Source organism: Eufriesea mexicana, unplaced genomic scaffold (genome assembly GCF_001483705.2).
Source record: "Eufriesea mexicana isolate 0111107269 unplaced genomic scaffold, ASM148370v2 scaffold77, whole genome shotgun sequence".
NCBI lineage: Eukaryota > Metazoa > Arthropoda > Insecta > Hymenoptera > Apidae > Eufriesea > Eufriesea mexicana.
Genome location: NW_016908244.1, coordinates 696,358 through 713,152, shown reverse-complemented (window position 1 = coordinate 713,152; position 16,795 = coordinate 696,358). Strand labels below are relative to the sequence as shown.

General features: G+C 43.3%; 5 protein-coding genes across 6 annotated transcripts in view; 1 reads left to right on the top strand and 4 right to left on the bottom strand.

Annotated features, from left to right (window-relative positions):
* The window catches only part of LOC108554804 (uncharacterized), a 6,364-nt gene extending 5,250 nt beyond the window's left edge, over window positions 1-1,114 (bottom strand). Inside the window, exon 1 of the mRNA XM_017910197.1 lies at window positions 468-1,114. Coding sequence (XP_017765686.1) covers window positions 468-996 — 529 coding nt within the window. The 5' untranslated portion in view covers window positions 997-1,114. The remainder of the gene's footprint in view (window positions 1-467) is intronic.
* Window positions 1,115-2,068: 954 nt separating this feature from the next.
* LOC108554834 (uncharacterized) lies at window positions 2,069-3,709 on the bottom strand. 2 transcript variants are annotated; one of them, XM_017910234.1, is made up of 4 exons: window positions 3,630-3,709; window positions 3,248-3,342; window positions 2,474-2,752; window positions 2,069-2,364 (listed from the first exon to the last, which is right to left on the bottom strand). In XM_017910234.1, exons 2-4 carry the CDS (start codon window positions 3,336-3,338, stop codon window positions 2,081-2,083), a joined length of 654 nt encoding a protein of 217 aa, XP_017765723.1. In that variant the 5' UTR covers window positions 3,339-3,342; window positions 3,630-3,709; the 3' UTR covers window positions 2,069-2,080. The 2 variants fall into 2 exon arrangements, with proteins under 2 accessions (XP_017765723.1, XP_017765722.1); XM_017910233.1 differs by having other exon boundaries at window positions 3,248-3,510; window positions 3,630-3,664.
* Window positions 3,710-4,967: 1,258 nt separating this feature from the next.
* LOC108554827 (uncharacterized) lies at window positions 4,968-6,700 on the bottom strand. The gene is made up of 4 exons (XM_017910226.1): window positions 6,656-6,700; window positions 6,342-6,580; window positions 5,947-6,225; window positions 4,968-5,830 (listed from the first exon to the last, which is right to left on the bottom strand). Exons 2-4 carry the CDS (start codon window positions 6,430-6,432, stop codon window positions 5,475-5,477), a joined length of 726 nt encoding a protein of 241 aa, XP_017765715.1. The 5' UTR covers window positions 6,433-6,580; window positions 6,656-6,700; the 3' UTR covers window positions 4,968-5,474.
* A 1,614-nt stretch (window positions 6,701-8,314) lies between these two features.
* On the bottom strand, window positions 8,315-11,977 carry LOC108554824 (aspartic and glutamic acid-rich protein). Its single transcript, XM_017910222.1, has 6 exons — window positions 11,883-11,977; window positions 10,859-10,947; window positions 10,338-10,526; window positions 10,100-10,189; window positions 9,504-9,672; window positions 8,315-9,421 (listed from the first exon to the last, which is right to left on the bottom strand). Exons 2-6 carry the CDS (start codon window positions 10,932-10,934, stop codon window positions 8,335-8,337), a joined length of 1,611 nt encoding a protein of 536 aa, XP_017765711.1. The 5' UTR covers window positions 10,935-10,947; window positions 11,883-11,977; the 3' UTR covers window positions 8,315-8,334.
* A 2,348-nt stretch (window positions 11,978-14,325) lies between these two features.
* On the top strand, window positions 14,326-16,367 carry LOC108554835 (uncharacterized). The gene is made up of 4 exons (XM_017910235.1): window positions 14,326-14,451; window positions 15,180-15,407; window positions 15,500-15,704; window positions 15,872-16,367. Exons 1-4 carry the CDS (start codon window positions 14,379-14,381, stop codon window positions 16,365-16,367), a joined length of 1,002 nt encoding a protein of 333 aa, XP_017765724.1. The 5' UTR covers window positions 14,326-14,378.
* The last annotated feature ends 428 nt before the right edge of the window (window positions 16,368-16,795 follow it).

Here is a 16,795-nt window from a genome sequence, read left to right as displayed (position 1 = left end):
TGACCTTTTGCCATCTTTCTGGTAACTTCATGATCCCGCGCTCATAGAATTTCTGGTCCTTATCTGCAAAAAACTTAACCAAGTGCGTAAATCTCAGAAGGTCGACCAGAACGTTGTGGGTATCTTTCAGTGAAAAATCTTCAGAACGAAATTTTTTAAACTAATTCTGACACGTGCGTTCTGTTAAACAATCAACACCATAAACTTCTCATATCTCTTTGCGAGCCTCATCCGCATTCTTGCCTTTATGAAAATAAAAAAGTAAAAAAGACTGACCGTGAACTGACAGTTATGAACGAAATTACACGGAATTTCACGAAATGGCAACCTAAAGGTATCGACTACCACATCTGAAAAGAAAAGAATTCTAACATTGACAAAAGAATATCTGAACAAGCATATCATTATTTACTGATGCAAACCGAAAATACTTTCTTGCCAACCCAATATTTTATGAACGAACGTACCAGATACAGTTCGCGTGTACAAAATCCTGTCGTTCATCATAATCCTCGCGGTGAAGCTAAACTCATCCGGATCATACGTCACGTTCACGCACGCCTTCTGCTTCCAGGTATCGAACAAAATTCTGGAGCAACAACCACAAGCACCTCCTCCGCATTGGCAGGGACCTTGCCTCGTAACAGTCACCTGACTAGTCGTGTTCGAGGTAGAATTCGTAGCTTGCCTCAGCAATTCCTGTAACTTCTTCATGTTCCAGGCCTCCTTGTTCCTCTTCGAGTATTCGTCCTTCGCATGTCGAGTGCCATTATTCACGGATATTTCCGACTTTTCTTCCGAATTAATGGGTGTCTCGTTAATTCGTTGCGCAGAAGTTTGTATGCAAAGGAAGACGAGCAATAGCAACCAGCAGAGGGTCCTCATTTCTTGTCCTTGACGGCGGGGCCTCAGTCGCTGTGAGAGGACATCTCTTCGCACGATAGTATTCCTCGTCGAACGTTCGACACTCGACTGATCAGTTAACGGATATCTCATACTGACCTCGTTTTATGGAGAAATTTAGGTGCGCTTCGTGCTGCTTACCCACCTTTTATTTTCTAGCGGATTCCCCATGGTAATCCGATTAAGGAAAAGAAACGGCTGTCCATCGACATCAACGCGCAACAGATTAGGAATATACCTCGTAGAAAACAGTAGCTTAAAACTGAATACGTAGAGGAGACTGCAGCTGACAGACCTATGTTCTAGTTTCCGATTTTTAATAAATTCTGTAAGCGAAATACCATTGCAAGTATTGCACGTGACAAGACATAGATGTAGCCATTCGATTACGTAATTAAAGTTGACCTAATTTAACTGCGGTGTAAATCAATGTAAATCAATTCCCCTAACACGTATACAATCTGCTTATCAAGTTCTAATAATGAGATGAGAATTTAACCCTTTGCACTCGACGACTTTTTGGCTAGAGAAGAGTAGAAATTCAAAGATTCTCTACTAAAACACTGACGATACTATTTGAGCAGTAAATAAAGAATTGTATAATAATAGGATTGTAGAATTATTTGATTTCGATACTTCGCACACTGTTACATTACATTAAATTTCATATATTAATTAATATCCATCTTCCAAATTTTATGAAATGGTGACTGAAGATCACCTCTAGAGTGCAAAGGGTTAAATCGTTTAAAATACAGTAATTTCTATACCTAGAAAGGTATACAAACCACATTGTGTCATCCTCCACTTCAGAAAAGTGATTGATATTTTCCTTGAATAGCACAGTATAAGCTATTTTGTCCAACAACAAATTTCTCAGCTTCCATTCTATTACGAAACATTAGTTTATCGAACTATTTCATTCTACAGATAAATTGGAAATATGCTCGAGATAAATGGTAAGCAGCGATGATAAAAGTGCCCATAAGGATTTCACAAAAGTAGTACATCGTATATAATTCTCTAACTAACTGCATTTCTTTTAACTGCTCAATTACATAAACAAATTTATTATGATAAATATTAATTAACTATAATACTCTAGTTACTAATGTATTCCTAATAATCAGGGTTTTAATTGTCCAATTTGTACCTCTTCCTCGGGAGAGTAGTGTTGCTATTCGATATGCACCTTGTTGTGCATTTCCATTTCGTTAGCTTGATGTTCTATCTGAGGGATGGTTCGATTATATTTCAGCAGAAAGCTTTCTATAGAAATTCCGCCCGCGTTAATGTTGACGCATTTATAAAACAGTGATATTTCGGGAAGGTTGAAAATTTTCATATGCACTTCGGGGCAGAAATGCAAATTTCTTCCGTCAAAATGAATATCTTTGACACCGATGCAAAGTTGTAAGAAATTCCAATCAAAAATTCGAACGCAATAAGTCGATGTATCCACTGTAATAATCGTAAAACGTTGCATAGAATACAATTCACAGGCTGTATAAGAAGGAACGAGTAATACTCAAAACGGAATGAAATATTTTTGAGAACGTGAAATACTTACAGAATACGTTGTATTCTAGGACCACGTCGTTGTTTACGGTCAATGAAAGTAAGAGTATCGGATCTTCAGGGTGAAGTGCTGCATTTAAACACACGTTCCAATTCTGATGCACCATTTGAATGTTTAAGCAACACGTACACTTGAAATTTTCACAGCGGCACGGCAAATCTTTGTACATTAATACAGAAGGTGAACCATTTTGTTTCAAACTGACAAACGTTCCGTTGTACTCAATTCCGGTCTCTGGATCACGGACCGACAATGGAAAATGGGGCAGATCTGTGCAAATTTAGTAAATTTATTGTAAAGTTGTTCCAGGAAACTAAGTAATCTTATAAAATTAATTTCTACGTTTAATTCACATTTCGTTCTATTTTGTGTTTGAAAATAATATTAATTACCTATTCTACCTATCTTTCACCTATCTTTTAAAATTAATTTCTACGTTTAATTCACATTTCGTTCTATTTTGTGTTTGAAAATATTAATTATCTATTCTACCTGTCTTTTACCTATCTTTTAAAATTAATTTCTACGTTTAATTCACATTTCGTTCTATTTTGTGTTTGAAAATATTATTAATTATCTATTCTACCTATCTTTTACCTACCTTTTAAAATTAATTTCTACGTTTAATTCACATTTCGTTCTACTTTGTGTTTGAAAATATTATTAATTATCTATTCTACCTATCTTTTACCTATCTTTTAAAATTAATTTCTACGTTTAATTCACATTTCGTTCCACTTTGTGTTTGAAAATATTATTAATTACCTATTTTAGTGCCTTCGTTGTATGGCTTAGCGTTACAGATCGCCTGCATCGCGAAGAACACGAGAAGAATGTTGAATAACTTCGGCCACATAATTCTGATGAAGAGGAAGAAGAAAGATCCGTTGTCAATCGGTTTCGATCGAAGACTCGAATTAGATCGTGATGGAAAGACACAACGACACTTCGTGATAAGCGATTACAAATTTTCAATGGATGATTGTTGGTACCAAATGAGTACACTCGTGGCACGTGTACTTACAGTACTTGTCGGAAGATCAAATGTGAGCAGATTGAATAGTTGAGAAATTATTTAGTTTATTTAACACGATTAATTGAAGATTCAATAAATTAATTAAATAAGTACATATATATAAATTCATACCTGACTTAGCACGGACTCATATGACCCACTTCACGGAGAACGAAAGTGCATAAACTTTTATTCGAAATATGACAATTTCCATACCTTTATAACTACCGATAATCAACGATAAGGATTAAATTTGCGATAAATAATGATAAGATATGATAATATCTGCTCTTATTCTTTGTTTTCTTATAGTCAACGCTAACAATGCATCCCATTAATTAATTTAATTAATTTATTACAAGTTTTCTCGATAGTTCGATCTTTCATGAACTTTATAGACACACCTGTTTTAATTATTCTACGATTAGTTTCGAAATGTAATTGAATTTGTCTCAGAGTCTTATATCTTTACTATGATTGCTACTTTCAGAACGTCTGCTTATCGCTAAAGCTCAGTGATGCCTAATCCATAATCCGTCTCACCGATATCTGCTTCGAACGTACGATAATGCTTTGTCTCCTTTGTGTTCATGAATCAGAGTACTGATTCCTGCATTTCTTTCTTCGTCGTTATCGTCTGAACCCAATCGAACGGATCATCGTCTTCACCTTCTGGAACCTTGCTTTCAGTGACCGGAAGTGGCTCTGTTGGACGCTAGTTCACGCCATCCTGACCTAGCCGTTTGCACTGAATATAGTGCAATCTAATCAGATCTGGAAATATGTGCATTATTCATAAAACGTTGAAGAAAGGAGGCGTCTCTTCCCTCCGGAACTCCAATTTCACGTGATTTACCTTAAGTATCGTGCTCTCTTTAAGCTTCCCTTCCATGTTCACGCACGTGTGAACGTTTCTGCATTGACAGGGACTTTGCTTCGTAATACTCACCTGGCTGGTCTTGGTAATTCTTGGAACTTCTTTATGTTTCAGGCTTCCTCATTCTTTTTCGAGTATTCGTCCTTCGTATGACGTAGAGCGCCATTATTCACGGATATTTCTGACTTCGCTAACGAATTAATGGATGTCTCGTTAATCCGTTGCAAAGTGCTTTGTATGCAATGAACGACAAGCAATAGCAACCAGCAGAGGGTCCTCGTTTCTTGTTCTTGACGATGCGGCCTCAGTCGCTATGAGAGGACATCTCTTCGCACTATAGTATTCCATGTTGAACGTTCGACACTCGACTGATCAGTTAACGGATATCTCACACTGACCTCGTTTTATGGAGAAATTTAGGTATGCTTCGGGCTGCTTATCCGCGTGTTATTTTCTAGAGGATCTCTTTGATAATCGCATTAAGAAAAGGAAACGACTATCCATCGACATCCACACGCAACACATGCAGGGTATACGTAGTAGAAAACAGTAGTCAACAATGGGGACCATAAGTGATATTGGTGCTGATAGTCCAGTGTATTATGGTTTTTGATTTTTAATATATGTTGCAGACGAAGTATTATGACAATCATTACATCTGATTAGACATATATTTGGCTATTTGACTACGTAATTACAGTTGGCCTAGATGACTAGTGAGGAACATTAATGGTTTCCCTAACACATTTCTAGTATGTTAATCACGTTATAATAAAATGACAAATTTATTCGTTTTAATGGCGACAAAAGTTTAGGCTATCGTGGAAATATAAACATACCTAATACATATAAGAACATAACGTAATAATATAATAACATAATTATACCTATAAGAGCATTGTAATACAGTACGCAAGTTTTACTGGTAAAAGAGAGTAAAAATCAGTGCATTCCAGGTACATTGCGTCGTCCATTTCATGGAAGAAGTAATTGCTACTGTCCTTAAGTAGAATAGTATAAATGATTTTGTTCTATAATAAATTTTGATATTTATAAATATTAATTGCCGATAACATTTTACAATAATGTATTCCTCATTATCAGAGCTTTAATTGCCCAATTTGTGCCTCTTCGTCGACAGAGAGCGTGTCATTGGTCGTGTTGTAAAGTTCGAGGTCCTGCTCTTCGAAATCCACTGCGTCGTACACTTCCGGTTCGTCAGGTTGATATTCTATCTGCGGGATGGTCTGATTATAGTCTAGCAAGAGGTTTTCTATAGAAATTCCGTGGCTATTTATATTGATGCATTTATAAAATAACGATATCTTGAACCACATCAATTTCACATGCACTTCGGCACAAAAATGGGCATTTCGTTTATCGATGTAAATATTCTTCAAACCGGTGCAAACTTTCATAGATAGTCGGATTCCAGCGCAGAACAATTCTATTTCCGCTGCAATAATCGAAATATGTCGCTTAAGAAATAACTCGACGGCTGTATAGAATAGAACGAGTAATACTTCAAAGTCGATACAAGAAAAAATATTTCTGAAGACGTGGGATACTTACAGCCTGGGGTTTTCTGTATGATCACTTTATCGTTTACAATTAATGACAATGTGAATGGAGGTATTTGCGGACGAATCACTGCATTTAAACACATTTTCCAATTCAAACTTCGCATACGAATACTTGCGCAACACGAACACTCGTGATTTTCACAGTGGCACGGTAAACCACCGTACATTAATAGAACAGATGAATTGTCTTGCTTAAAATTGACAATCATAGCCTTGTATTCAACTCCTGTCTCTGGATTGTAGACCGATACTGGATATTGCGACAAATCTGTACAAATTTATTAAGTTCAGTATAAGGCTGTTCTACGAAACGAAGTAACTTTTGAAAATTAATTTCTACGTTTAAATTACGTTTCTTTTATGTGCGAAAATATTATTCGTTACCTATCGCAGTGTCTTGCTCGTGTGACGTTGCGCTGCAGATAGACTGCATCGCGAGGAACACCAGAAGAATGCTGAACACTTTGGAGAACATGATTCTGGCGAAGAAAAAAAGAAAGGTCCGTTGCCAATCGGTTCTGACCGGAGACTAAAATTGGGTTGTGATGAAAGGACACGATGACACTTTCATTCTAACCGATCATATACTTTCGCTGGATGATTGGTGGGACCGAAGGAGTACACTAGTGACACTTGTGTTTACAATGGTTGTTGGCAGATCATATGCTAACAGACTAAATAATTGAGAAATTACTTACTTTATTTGACACGCTTCATTACTTACGACTGAGCAAGAATTTATTAATCACTTCGCTGGTAATTCGCAACTATTTATTGGAAATACAACAATGCAATGGTAACCAATGATAAGATGTAATGATAACGTCTATTCTTATCCTTTTTTCGCTTCTAATCAACGTTAACAATGGGTCCACAAGTCGACAACTAATTTATCTTTAGTTTCTCTCGATAGTTCGATTTTTCACAGACTTTGTAATAACATCTTTAATTATTTCATTACGTGGTTTCAGAATGCAGCTGAATCAGAGTCTTATACCTTAACTTCGATGGCTACTCCTCGAATTCCTGCTCCTCGCTAGAAGCCCGTAATCAGTGTCATCGTCGTCTGCTTCCATCGTTTGATAATGCTTTTCATTCGCTTTTACGTTATAAACCAGAGCACTGATTACTGCATCTTCTATTTCGCCAAATTTTCGATTTCAGCCTTCTCTTCTTGAGTCTTCTCGAGTTTTCTCGAGTCTTCGTGATTCTCCTGTTCACTTTCATCGACTTTCTTCGTCTTTTTCTTCGCCATTCTTATCGCCATCGTCATCATCATTGTCCATTGTTCAAAAGCTCTTCGTTTTCTACATCTTCACCCTTCACCGCCTTCTTCGAGAGTTTCTTCCTCTTATTTATGTCAGTTTCCATCGCGTTGATATTGGTACTCGTGATGCTGCGTTATATTTTATTCGCATCCAATGCTGTGAATTTTTCTGTCGATAATTTATCTGGCTTCGCGTAGGAAGCCATCTTATTGGAGACAACCATGACGACTTCTTCGACTTCGTTCATCGTTGTATCAGCGACTACAGAGTCTTCTTCAGCGTCGCTTTCTTCCTCCACGTTCGACAATTCTTGATTGCATTCGTTGATTGTAATCGACACTCGATTAATAAGTTAATATCTCACACTGACTTTGTTTTCTAGAGAAATTTAAGTAAGTTTTGCGCTGCTTATCTGCGTGTTATTTTCTAATGGATTTCTGCGATAATTGAATTAAGAAAAATAAACGATTAGAAAACCTAGTCCTAGAGCTATAGATAGACTGCATTGCGAGCAACATCAGAGAAATGTTTCCGCAACATGATCCTGGCAAAGAAGAAGGAGAAAGTCCGTTGCCAATCGTTTCTAGCCGTAAATTAATTAAATAGATTAGATTATAGATTTTGTACCATTAGTGAGAATGTGTACACTTGTAGCACACTTATGTTTGTACAGTTGGTTAGAAGATCATACGTGAGCAGATCGAATAGTTGATAAATTATTTATTTTATTTAACAAGTTTAATTACAGTTTCAATAAATTAATTAAATAAGTACACATAAATACATACCTGACTTAATGCGAATTCATATGGCTTACTTCATGGAGAACGATCATTTCTAACTATTTATTAGAAATATTATAATAGTAACACCCTTGTAACTAATGAAAAATAATGATAAGAAATAGTTACAATATCATAAATAATGGTAAGATATGATAACATGGATTCTTATCCTTTGTTCGAGTAGAATCAACGTTAATAATGCAACGACAAGACGTTAATTGATTTATCTTAAGTTTTCCTCAAGAGTTCAATCATTCACAGACTGTAGAATCACCTGTTTTAATTATCCTAGTAATGGTTTCGGAATGCGGTTGAATTCGTGTCTCAGAGTCTCACATCTTTACTTTGGTGGCTATTTCTCGAATGCCTGCTTCTCGCTAAAAGCCCGGTAAGCCCTAATCCGTAATCAGCGTCATCATCGTCTGCTTCCATCGTCTGATAATGCTTTTTCACCTTGCCCTTCTTTTTCCCGTCCGTTTTCTCGTCATAAACCAGAGCACTGATTACCGCATCCTCTTCTTCGTCGTCGTCGTCGTCGTCGTCGTCGTCGACCAAACTTTCGACTTCAGCCTTATCTTCTTCGTCCTCGTGATTCTCCTGTTCACTTTCGTCCACTTTCTCGTCTCCGTCTTCTTCTTCGCTATTCTTCTCGTCATCCTCGTCCAGAAGCTCTTCCTCGTCGTCGTCGTCGTCATCGTCCTCATCCAGATCGTCTTCTAGAATATCGTCGACGTCGTCGTCGTCATCCTTCACCGGCTTCTTCAGGGGTTTCTTCTTATTTACTTCATTCTCGATCGCGTTGATACTGGAACCCGTGATGCTTGGCTTCTTTTTACTCGCATTCGACGCTGTGAACTTTTTCATCGGCAATTTATTCGGCTTCGCGTAGGAAGCTATCTTATTGGAGACAACCGTGACGACTTCTTCGGCTTCGTCCTCCGCCGCATCATCGACTGCAGACTCTTCTTCAGCGTCGCTTTCTTGCACGTTCGATGATTCTTGATTGTATTCGTTGCTTTCCTCCGAATCATTCGCGGCAATGTCATCATCGACGCTGGCAAAATTCACAGGCGACGATGTTGGCTTGGTTAAAATGGGAATAGTGAACTGGAGAAATGGCGTAGGCGTGGTTCCTTTTGGTTTCTTCGTGGTCTCGTCATCGCCGGTTATGATGTCCAACAGAGCGCCAAATCCGAGGACATCGTCGTCATCTTCCTCCTCTTCTTCCTCCGTCGAGGAATTCGTCGCAGAGTTGGCCACCGGTGTGTCATAGTCGGTATCCTCTTCTTCGTCGTCGTCGTCCGAGCCTAAGCCGAACAGGTCATCGTCGTCTTCTTCTTCTTCCGGAACCTCGGTTTCGATCACCGGAAGTGGCTCCGCTGGGCGTAGGTTCACGCCTTCCGGACCGAATCTGTGGTATCGCGATCGTGTAAATATTTTATGCCATTTTTGTCATCGTCACAGAAACGATGTTAACAAGCGAATCTCGTTACCTGAAGCAACCGACACGCAAACTAGCTTCGATTTCGGTGGACGACTGTAACTCTAGCCCTAGGCAGGCTTTGAAATTGTTCCTGGCCTCCCGTTTGATAGAGTATATCCTACCACAGAATTTCGTAAACCCTCCTGGTAACGGGACACACACTGGCTTGGGACTCTTTCCTAAAAAACAGGTCACGCTTATTCGTTTGATGTACACGGGACTTTCGCTACGAACGGTCACGACACGCAAATCGATCGGTGTTGATGCGTTATGAATATTTGATTTGCAGCGTAGAATTTAGTTCACAGTTTCGACGAGGTGAAATCGTCCAACGTCCACGGATCGGACCGTTCAGCTTGAACCGATAAAGCGTACGCGATATGTTCTAAAACTGCATCGTGTAGACGTTAGGTGAAAGTCGGAACGCGTTTCCGGAATTTCGAGAGGCTCTCGTCGAGTCCGAGTTGCTAAACGATTAACATACTTTTCTCGAGTACAAGTTTTCTGCCTTCGAACAGATGAATACTCGTCTTTCGAGATTTTCAGCACGTAACGTCCACTACTTTGATCGAGTAATGTTTGCGTAATATATACACGAGTACTTACCGTTTACTATGGTGCTTGTCAGGATGTTATTTCCGAAGCTAAGTTGCACGGCCAATTCGTTCCCTTGCAGGTACTGCAAGGATGCACATCCTGGAACGAACAATGCTTCCGTTGGAGTCTTTGATGAAGACAGAGGAGCAAGTGTAACGCGGAACTCGTTCATCGTCTCGTTTCCTCGACTGTTATGCTTTCTAATGGCTCCGTTCTATTACGTACAATTAAATTACGCGACCCTTACCTGGACCTTGAAATTGCACCAGCGGTATATGGAAGTCCCTGCAACAATTGCATATGTTCTCATTGCAAGTGCAGTATCTGTTAACGGTGTCAGTTGCCTGCTTCAACGGTAGCGTTGATATCTCAGCGTTACTTTCCTCGGAACTTCTCATATCTCTGACTGCTCCTTCCTCCGCTTTCCCATCGTGTTCTGCGAGTGAATAATTTCATCGTTTACGCACTTTAGAAAAACAGAGACGAGAGAACGAAATGCAAGAGATTTCTAAAGCCCGTTCTCTGCATTAAGTAATCCTCTACTTGAAGCAAAGTATAACACGTCCAATCTTCTGACCCAGTTTTTACGTTACTCGCGTTCATTAGATCTCTAAAACAAGTGACTTCATCCTTCGAAATTATATCTCTTATTAACACCAATCCTTCAATAAACGTTTCCTTTTTGCAAGGAAGCCAACATTCACGCGAAATTACCAGGCCATTAGAAGAATTGGCGTTAACAATGTCAAAACTGTCGAAAATCGTTACCGATCACTCGGCCGTATGCCGCGAACGCGACCAGAAGAAGAATCAGCAACAGCTCCACCACCGTGGTCACCTTCATCCTGGCGATCGTCCTGTAACGCAGAATACGAGGATGACGTGAGTGCTTTCGACGATCTTCAATTTTCAAACGCTGCTGGCAACGTGCAACAGTTAAAATTGATATTCTACCGCATTTTCCTGGCGCTGCACAAAGGGGAGATCTTACAACGAGTAAGATCGGTATTCAGCGCGTGATAGACACGGCACTCTCAACGAAATTTCAACGAGGATGGTACACCATATGTCCCGGCTGGCAATTCGCGAAGCTTCCGTCCGTTTCGAAAGCCATCGAGTATCAACGATTACACGCGAAACGACCCGAGCCGTCCAGAAATTGTGCCGGATTACAGGAAAGCTAACGGAACGTCGGAGATTGCTAGAGCACCGCGAATACCACCACGTGTGTTCACGCTCGTTAGCGATAACTCGGTAAAGGATGAAACGCGCGGCTGATCCCCGATGGGAGCAATCATTTCGAGCAGCGAGCTCATAGGAGGAACGAGATTTTCTCCTGTTTCGGACTCGTCTCGTCGCGCGCTAACCTCTCTTGTCTGCGACCGGTTGACCTAAATCACGGTCACGGTCAAAGACGTCTCCCTCGAGGAGTTTACCGCTCGAATGGTACATGAACAACGCGCTCCAGGAAGCACGCACATGCGTCAATCGCCTGTATGCGGAACGTCATGCGGTCACGTTGGAAGAAACGGTGATCGGTATGCGTAGGTATGCGTTCGATCGATGTAAGCAGCCGGACTTACCGATTACGTTTAATAACGTAACAGGAGATTTAACTGTATCGGCGGAGTTTGAAATCAAAGTCAACAAACGCAGAGTACGAGTGGCCGGAGGTTAAGAATCGAGGAGCCGATCGAACGATGCCTCCGCGAGCACATGGCCGCCTCGAGAAACCGCAAACGTGTCAGGAAAACGAGAAATTAGTGAAACTAGGAAACCAGTTTACACTGACCTGTGCGATAGAGACGGAATTCCAGACGAAAATTTCGTATCGGATGCAAAACGATCGTTCGAGAAGGACGTCTCTCTTCGTCGCACCCTTCAGCTCTTTTTTCCGACTCTTCGTCTTACGGAGGCCAATGTTTAACTGAAGATGCCTCCCAACTCCCCCCAAGGTTTCTTTAAAAGTCGGTCAACCCACCACCACCTGCCTCGGCCGAGGCTACGATTATTAAGTATTCTAATACGCTCTAGGTAAATAAGACGATTCCCCACCAGCCGGGGGACAGTACGTCGCTCGTGGAAGATCCCCGGCAGGGTCTTCGTCGTTTCGACGTTGAAAATCGAAACGGAAGTCGGCTTCTCGTCTCACCTTGAACCGACGCCAGGGTCAAGTACGCCATCATCGACTGTTGTCGACCTCGCGTGCCCGATGAAAGATTTACTCTCGAAACGATATCACGATGATTCATCCGACACGACGAGATCGGGATGATCGAAATCGGCGAGTCTCCGTTCCTCCGTGCGTAACTGGTTCCCAATTTGCATCCACGAGCGTGTCCACGTGACGACCACGCTTATCAGTTACACCTAGATAGTGTTAATCGAACGATTTAGACCGGCCCGATTATTCTCCCGCCTCCTTTTTCAGCTTCAGCACAGTGGCGCAAAGTTTGAGCGACGCTGCAGGCGTTTATGTAGGCTTCCACGTGTTTGGACGTATAATACAAACCTCGATCGCGAGGATCTAATAGCCAGTGCCACTTCGCAGCAATTTCTATCGCCATAAAGTTACAAGCGATCGCGGTGCATCCACAATGAGCATGCCGGAAATTCTTCATTCGCTCGGCGTGCAGCTCGCCTTTTACGTTTTACGACTCGAATCTTTTCGTCGACCTTCAAAATGGTCGTTGGTCCCGCGAGGAACGGGGCTAGCCTTGCGAACCTTGAACCTCGTTCTTGCCCCGGTGATATATTTTCGAGTAGGAGCACCACGATGACAAACGTCCGCTCGTCGGATAAGATCTTTCGAGCAGTCAGGGAGAAGCGTGTTTTGGTGGTCGAGGTGGGTCCTTTCTCCGGTTAGTAGGTCGAAGAAAGTAGTGGTCAGGAGTGGTTTACCTTGGTTAATACTTGCCCGACAGAGCGAAGGCTCCACAATGGAATTCAGGCGACCAAGGGTTGCTGAAGGCTGGATAATTATTGTCGACGATGCACACGACCGACTCTCGGCCCGGTGTATTTTAAGATAACGCTTGCTCTTCCGGGCTTCTAAACGGTATGGCGAGGTGAACGACGCGGGGATGTGGGTCATCAAGGGAAACGAGTTTTTACGTAACGTCACGGGGTAATCTGTTCGGACGCTGGGGCCCCGTTTCGAAACCGTAATACAATCGGGAGTAGCCCGATGGAGTTTGTAAACAGGAAAAGAAATCGATCGTCGATCGAATAAATCGGGCATTCCGTGTTCGCTGAAATCGGAAAAAACAGCGACGCGGAGATAAATTATATAACGTCCGGAGGTAATATTAAGGACGATGATAGCAACGGTTGCAAAGTGGCACGCTGCACGGGTGTCCAAGCAGAACGACGGTGTTCCTGTTTGCTCGTGCCTAACCGAGCGCACTCTTTTCCTTCCCCTTTCGTTTAACGCCTTTTTATTCGTAGATAAACGCGTGCGACGACCGATCAGAGAAAGCCGGGGATACCGGGAGACATGACCGATGAAAATATAATTGCCAGGGAAGAAGGAAAAATCTGGGAAAAAGGAGCTCTCGTTAATCTCGTATCGCCGTCGTTACGCTCGTACCGATCCAGGTTACAGGAGCATGGAGAGAAGGAAACAGACTTGATCGCCGAACTGGGGGTCTCGCCTAGAACCCGCGTCGGGTGTCCGACCTTCCGAAAATCGGACTCGCCGACGGCGATCACCGTGGATTTTCACTTTTATCCATGAAAGATCCCGCGACGAGGCATCGCGACGAAATCGTCGGGTCTCTGGGGCGAAAGAAAATTGCGAAAGAAAGAAACGGAGAAAAAAAGAGATTGCTTTTACTGGCTGGCTGTAAACGGTATCGTGGCCATTCGAAAAGAAGAGCACCGGCTTTTTGTCGGGGCCCCGAATGGCCAGACTGAGCATCGGTAGATAGGACAGTCGCATAAGTTCTCTTGGTACCAGGTTGCCGAAGGAGGTCACCCGGTCACCCAGATGAGGTTCTTTGCCCGTTGTTACCTCCGCACCTCGGCCAATGGCGTGGCACCTCATCGTCGCCGTGGCCAATCCTGTCGCCAGTTTTCGTGCCGACCGCCAGCCGATCACCGATCCGAGACCCGCGCCCGGCTTTGTGCCCAGATTTAAGCTTCTTCCTTGCTGGGCAGGATCTCCAAGCCTCTTCGACGTGTGAATCCTTTTGACAGTTTCTACTTGGTGGTTCCATCCGCGAGTTCCCGGCAACCGTTCATCGCGTGGATCCTTTCGTCCCTGCACGAGAATCTTGGGAACACCGTGATGGCCGTCAGGTTCACGATCCTGGTGCTGCTGACCACCACCGTCGTCGTCGTGTCTGCCGCTGGATTGCTCGGTGAGCAACGGATCAGTTACGCTCTCGTGCAAACGTTTCTCGCGGTTTTTGCAGCATCCCTCGGACATGCTAGCCAACGAACGCCGCAAGTTCGACGTTCGAGACCGAGGATCCGTTCGCCGTTGCGCGTTTCATTCGTAACGCGCGAATAAACAAAGGTTCGACGTCCGCATACCAATCACGACCCTCTTCCGGGGGGGTAACTCGATTTTCGACGTGATGGCGCGTACTTGGGGCGCGTGCTTCGTTCGCGATTTCTCTTCGCTTCGTCAGGTCTACGTTCAGTCGTTTCCTAATGGTAACTCTTCCTAACCGTCCATTTTTCCAGCTGCTTCTTTCTCTCGTTCTTTTTCCCTCCTGTTTTTTTTTATCCAGTGATCAAATTGCGTATCGTAAGACGTCGGTCAGTAGCTTGTCCCAGTAACGCGAGAAAGTTCACGGATAGACATCTTTCTGACTCATCGACGCGGCACACTTAGCTGTACACGCACTTTGTTTACCGTTTCGAGAGAAGAATGACGAGCTTTTTGGTGGTGGAAGCGAGTAAAGTCGAAACGGTGTCAGCCCGTCGAGAGAACAGTCTCTAACAACGACGTAACGAAGGGATGGAAATCGCAGTCGATATTTTCCCTCGACTCTCGATCCACGACTTTCGTTTCGCTCCAATTTCTCTTCTCCAATTTCTCCGGTCCGCCCCTTTGTATTTTTTTCTCTTTTTCCCGTCACAGAGACGCTGCTCTCCTGGGACCTGCCGGATGCCATGGGCAGATCAACCGCGCCACAGTCGCAATGTCTCTGTCAGACCTCCAACTGCTTGTGTTGCATCGATCTGAACCTGACGGCAACCATCGACCTGGGTGGGCCAGCGTGCATCAATGTCAAGCAGAAGGAGCAAAACATCTCGTTGAACCTTAGCTACGGCGACAATCCCGTGCACAATGCTACCATTAAGATCGGTGAGGAATAACCAAGTTATTCTCCTAATTCGAGTAACGAGCGATACACGATAAACGATGACTCGAATTTTTCACGCCTCGAACTTCCACAGTGGACGCAGCCAACAAACCGACCTGCATGAACCTTCTGTCGGACCTGGCGCAAATATGCGCGAAATTTACGTCCATCAGGCAGGCGGAAGCTGGCTACGACGGCTGCCTGGTGATCGAGCCTGCTCTGCTGGGCACACCGCAAGCCACTTACCACATGGGATGCTTCAATTTCAATCAGGTGGTGCGGCAGATCGAAGCCTTTGCGTGAGTACGATCCTAAAAACTGTTTCAAGATCGGTACACCCGACGCGTGTCCTGTTACACGCGCTGCACCGATGCCCCGGTATCGTTAATTTCCTGATCGATTTCCATTGTATCTCGATTACGAACGTTGTCACCGTTAATTCCTCGTTACTCGAATTTCCTCGCAGCGTCACCGAGTCGACCGAGGCCACCGACAACTCGGAGGACGAGGACGATCCTTTGAACACGGAGGAATTCATAGCCGCGGTGTCAGCGAGCGCTGAGCAAGGTATAGCTCTGTTCTCTCAATGGCTGGGGCTGAATTTGAACCCGAAACTAAACCTGACCAATCACGAGACGAGCCAACGAGCCGTCCCGTCGACGACCTCTAGATCAGCTCGAGCTCACTGGGAGCAGGAGGAAAAGAACGACGAACGGTTCAAGCAACTGCTCAGTGCTCAGGACAACGTTCTAAAGGGCTCGGCGACGATTGGCCAATCGAACGGAGCCGAAACGACGTTCGTTTATTCGAAACCCTCCGAGCTATTCTCGTCGGAGAAGAGTATGGACGAGAGAAGAATCGACCAGGTGAAAATCCAGCCCCAACACCTGGCCGTGGTACCGAAAGAGTCCAGGAGGGGCGGTAGGGCGTACAACATTCATCAGCACGTGAACGAGATCTGAAGTGGTTTTCGCTCGACTCGATCGACTGAGGATGATAATTAAAAATGTAGAGTTTAGGGTATCTCACACGTAGACACGTATTCTCATGACGAGTTAGGGCAGAGTTATTATCGTTGTCCTTTCCTCTCGTATTTCTTTACTCCTCTCGCTTTGTTATTAATTCACGACGAAATTCGAACTAACCAAGGGACACCAACGAACGACCACACACACTCTGCCGTATCGATCGGTGTCGGAGATCGTTCGTTCGTTTCGAGGAGGCCGAGCACGCTGATCAGCTATGTACGCCAGAATGATCTCTCGCAATTGCGATCGCCTTTTTCTCCTTTCGTGAAATTCGTTCCACTCGCGAGGCATTAGCAATCGTCGCACGATCCATGGCTCCATCCATCGCACGGTTCTTCAAGGATCACCGAAATATACAGTAC

Bases quoted from the DNA above. Each gene is read 5' to 3' on its own strand.
- LOC108554834 (XM_017910234.1), bottom strand. From the start codon at position 3,338: ATGTGGCCGAAGTTATTCAACATTCTTCTCGTGTTCTTCGCGATGCAG. The intron at 2,753-3,247 runs GTAATTAATAAT...AAATTTGCACAG, and splicing joins CAACGAAGGCACTAAAATAG to ATCTGCCCCATTTTCCATTG. The intron at 2,365-2,473 runs GTAAGTATTTCA...CGATTATTACAG, and splicing joins CCTAGAATACAACGTATTCT to TGGATACATCGACTTATTGC.
- LOC108554827 (XM_017910226.1), bottom strand. From the start codon at position 6,432: ATGTTCTCCAAAGTGTTCAGCATTCTTCTGGTGTTCCTCGCGATGCAG. The intron at 6,226-6,341 runs GTAACGAATAAT...AAATTTGTACAG, and splicing joins CGAGCAAGACACTGCGATAG to ATTTGTCGCAATATCCAGTA. The intron at 5,831-5,946 runs GTAAGTATCCCA...CGATTATTGCAG, and splicing joins CATACAGAAAACCCCAGGCT to CGGAAATAGAATTGTTCTGC.
- LOC108554824 (XM_017910222.1), bottom strand. From the start codon at position 10,934: ATGAAGGTGACCACGGTGGTGGAGCTGTTGCTGATTCTTCTTCTGGTC. The intron at 10,527-10,858 runs GTAACGATTTTC...ATTCACTCGCAG, and splicing joins GGCATACGGCCGAGTGATCG to AACACGATGGGAAAGCGGAG. The intron at 10,190-10,337 runs GTAAGGGTCGCG...TGTTCGTTCCAG, and splicing joins GGTGCAATTTCAAGGTCCAG to GATGTGCATCCTTGCAGTAC.
- LOC108554835 (XM_017910235.1), top strand. From the start codon at position 14,379: ATGGCCGTCAGGTTCACGATCCTGGTGCTGCTGACCACCACCGTCGTC. The intron at 14,452-15,179 runs GTGAGCAACGGA...TTCCCGTCACAG, and splicing joins GTCTGCCGCTGGATTGCTCG to AGACGCTGCTCTCCTGGGAC. The intron at 15,705-15,871 runs GTGAGTACGATC...ATTTCCTCGCAG, and splicing joins CGGCAGATCGAAGCCTTTGC to CGTCACCGAGTCGACCGAGG.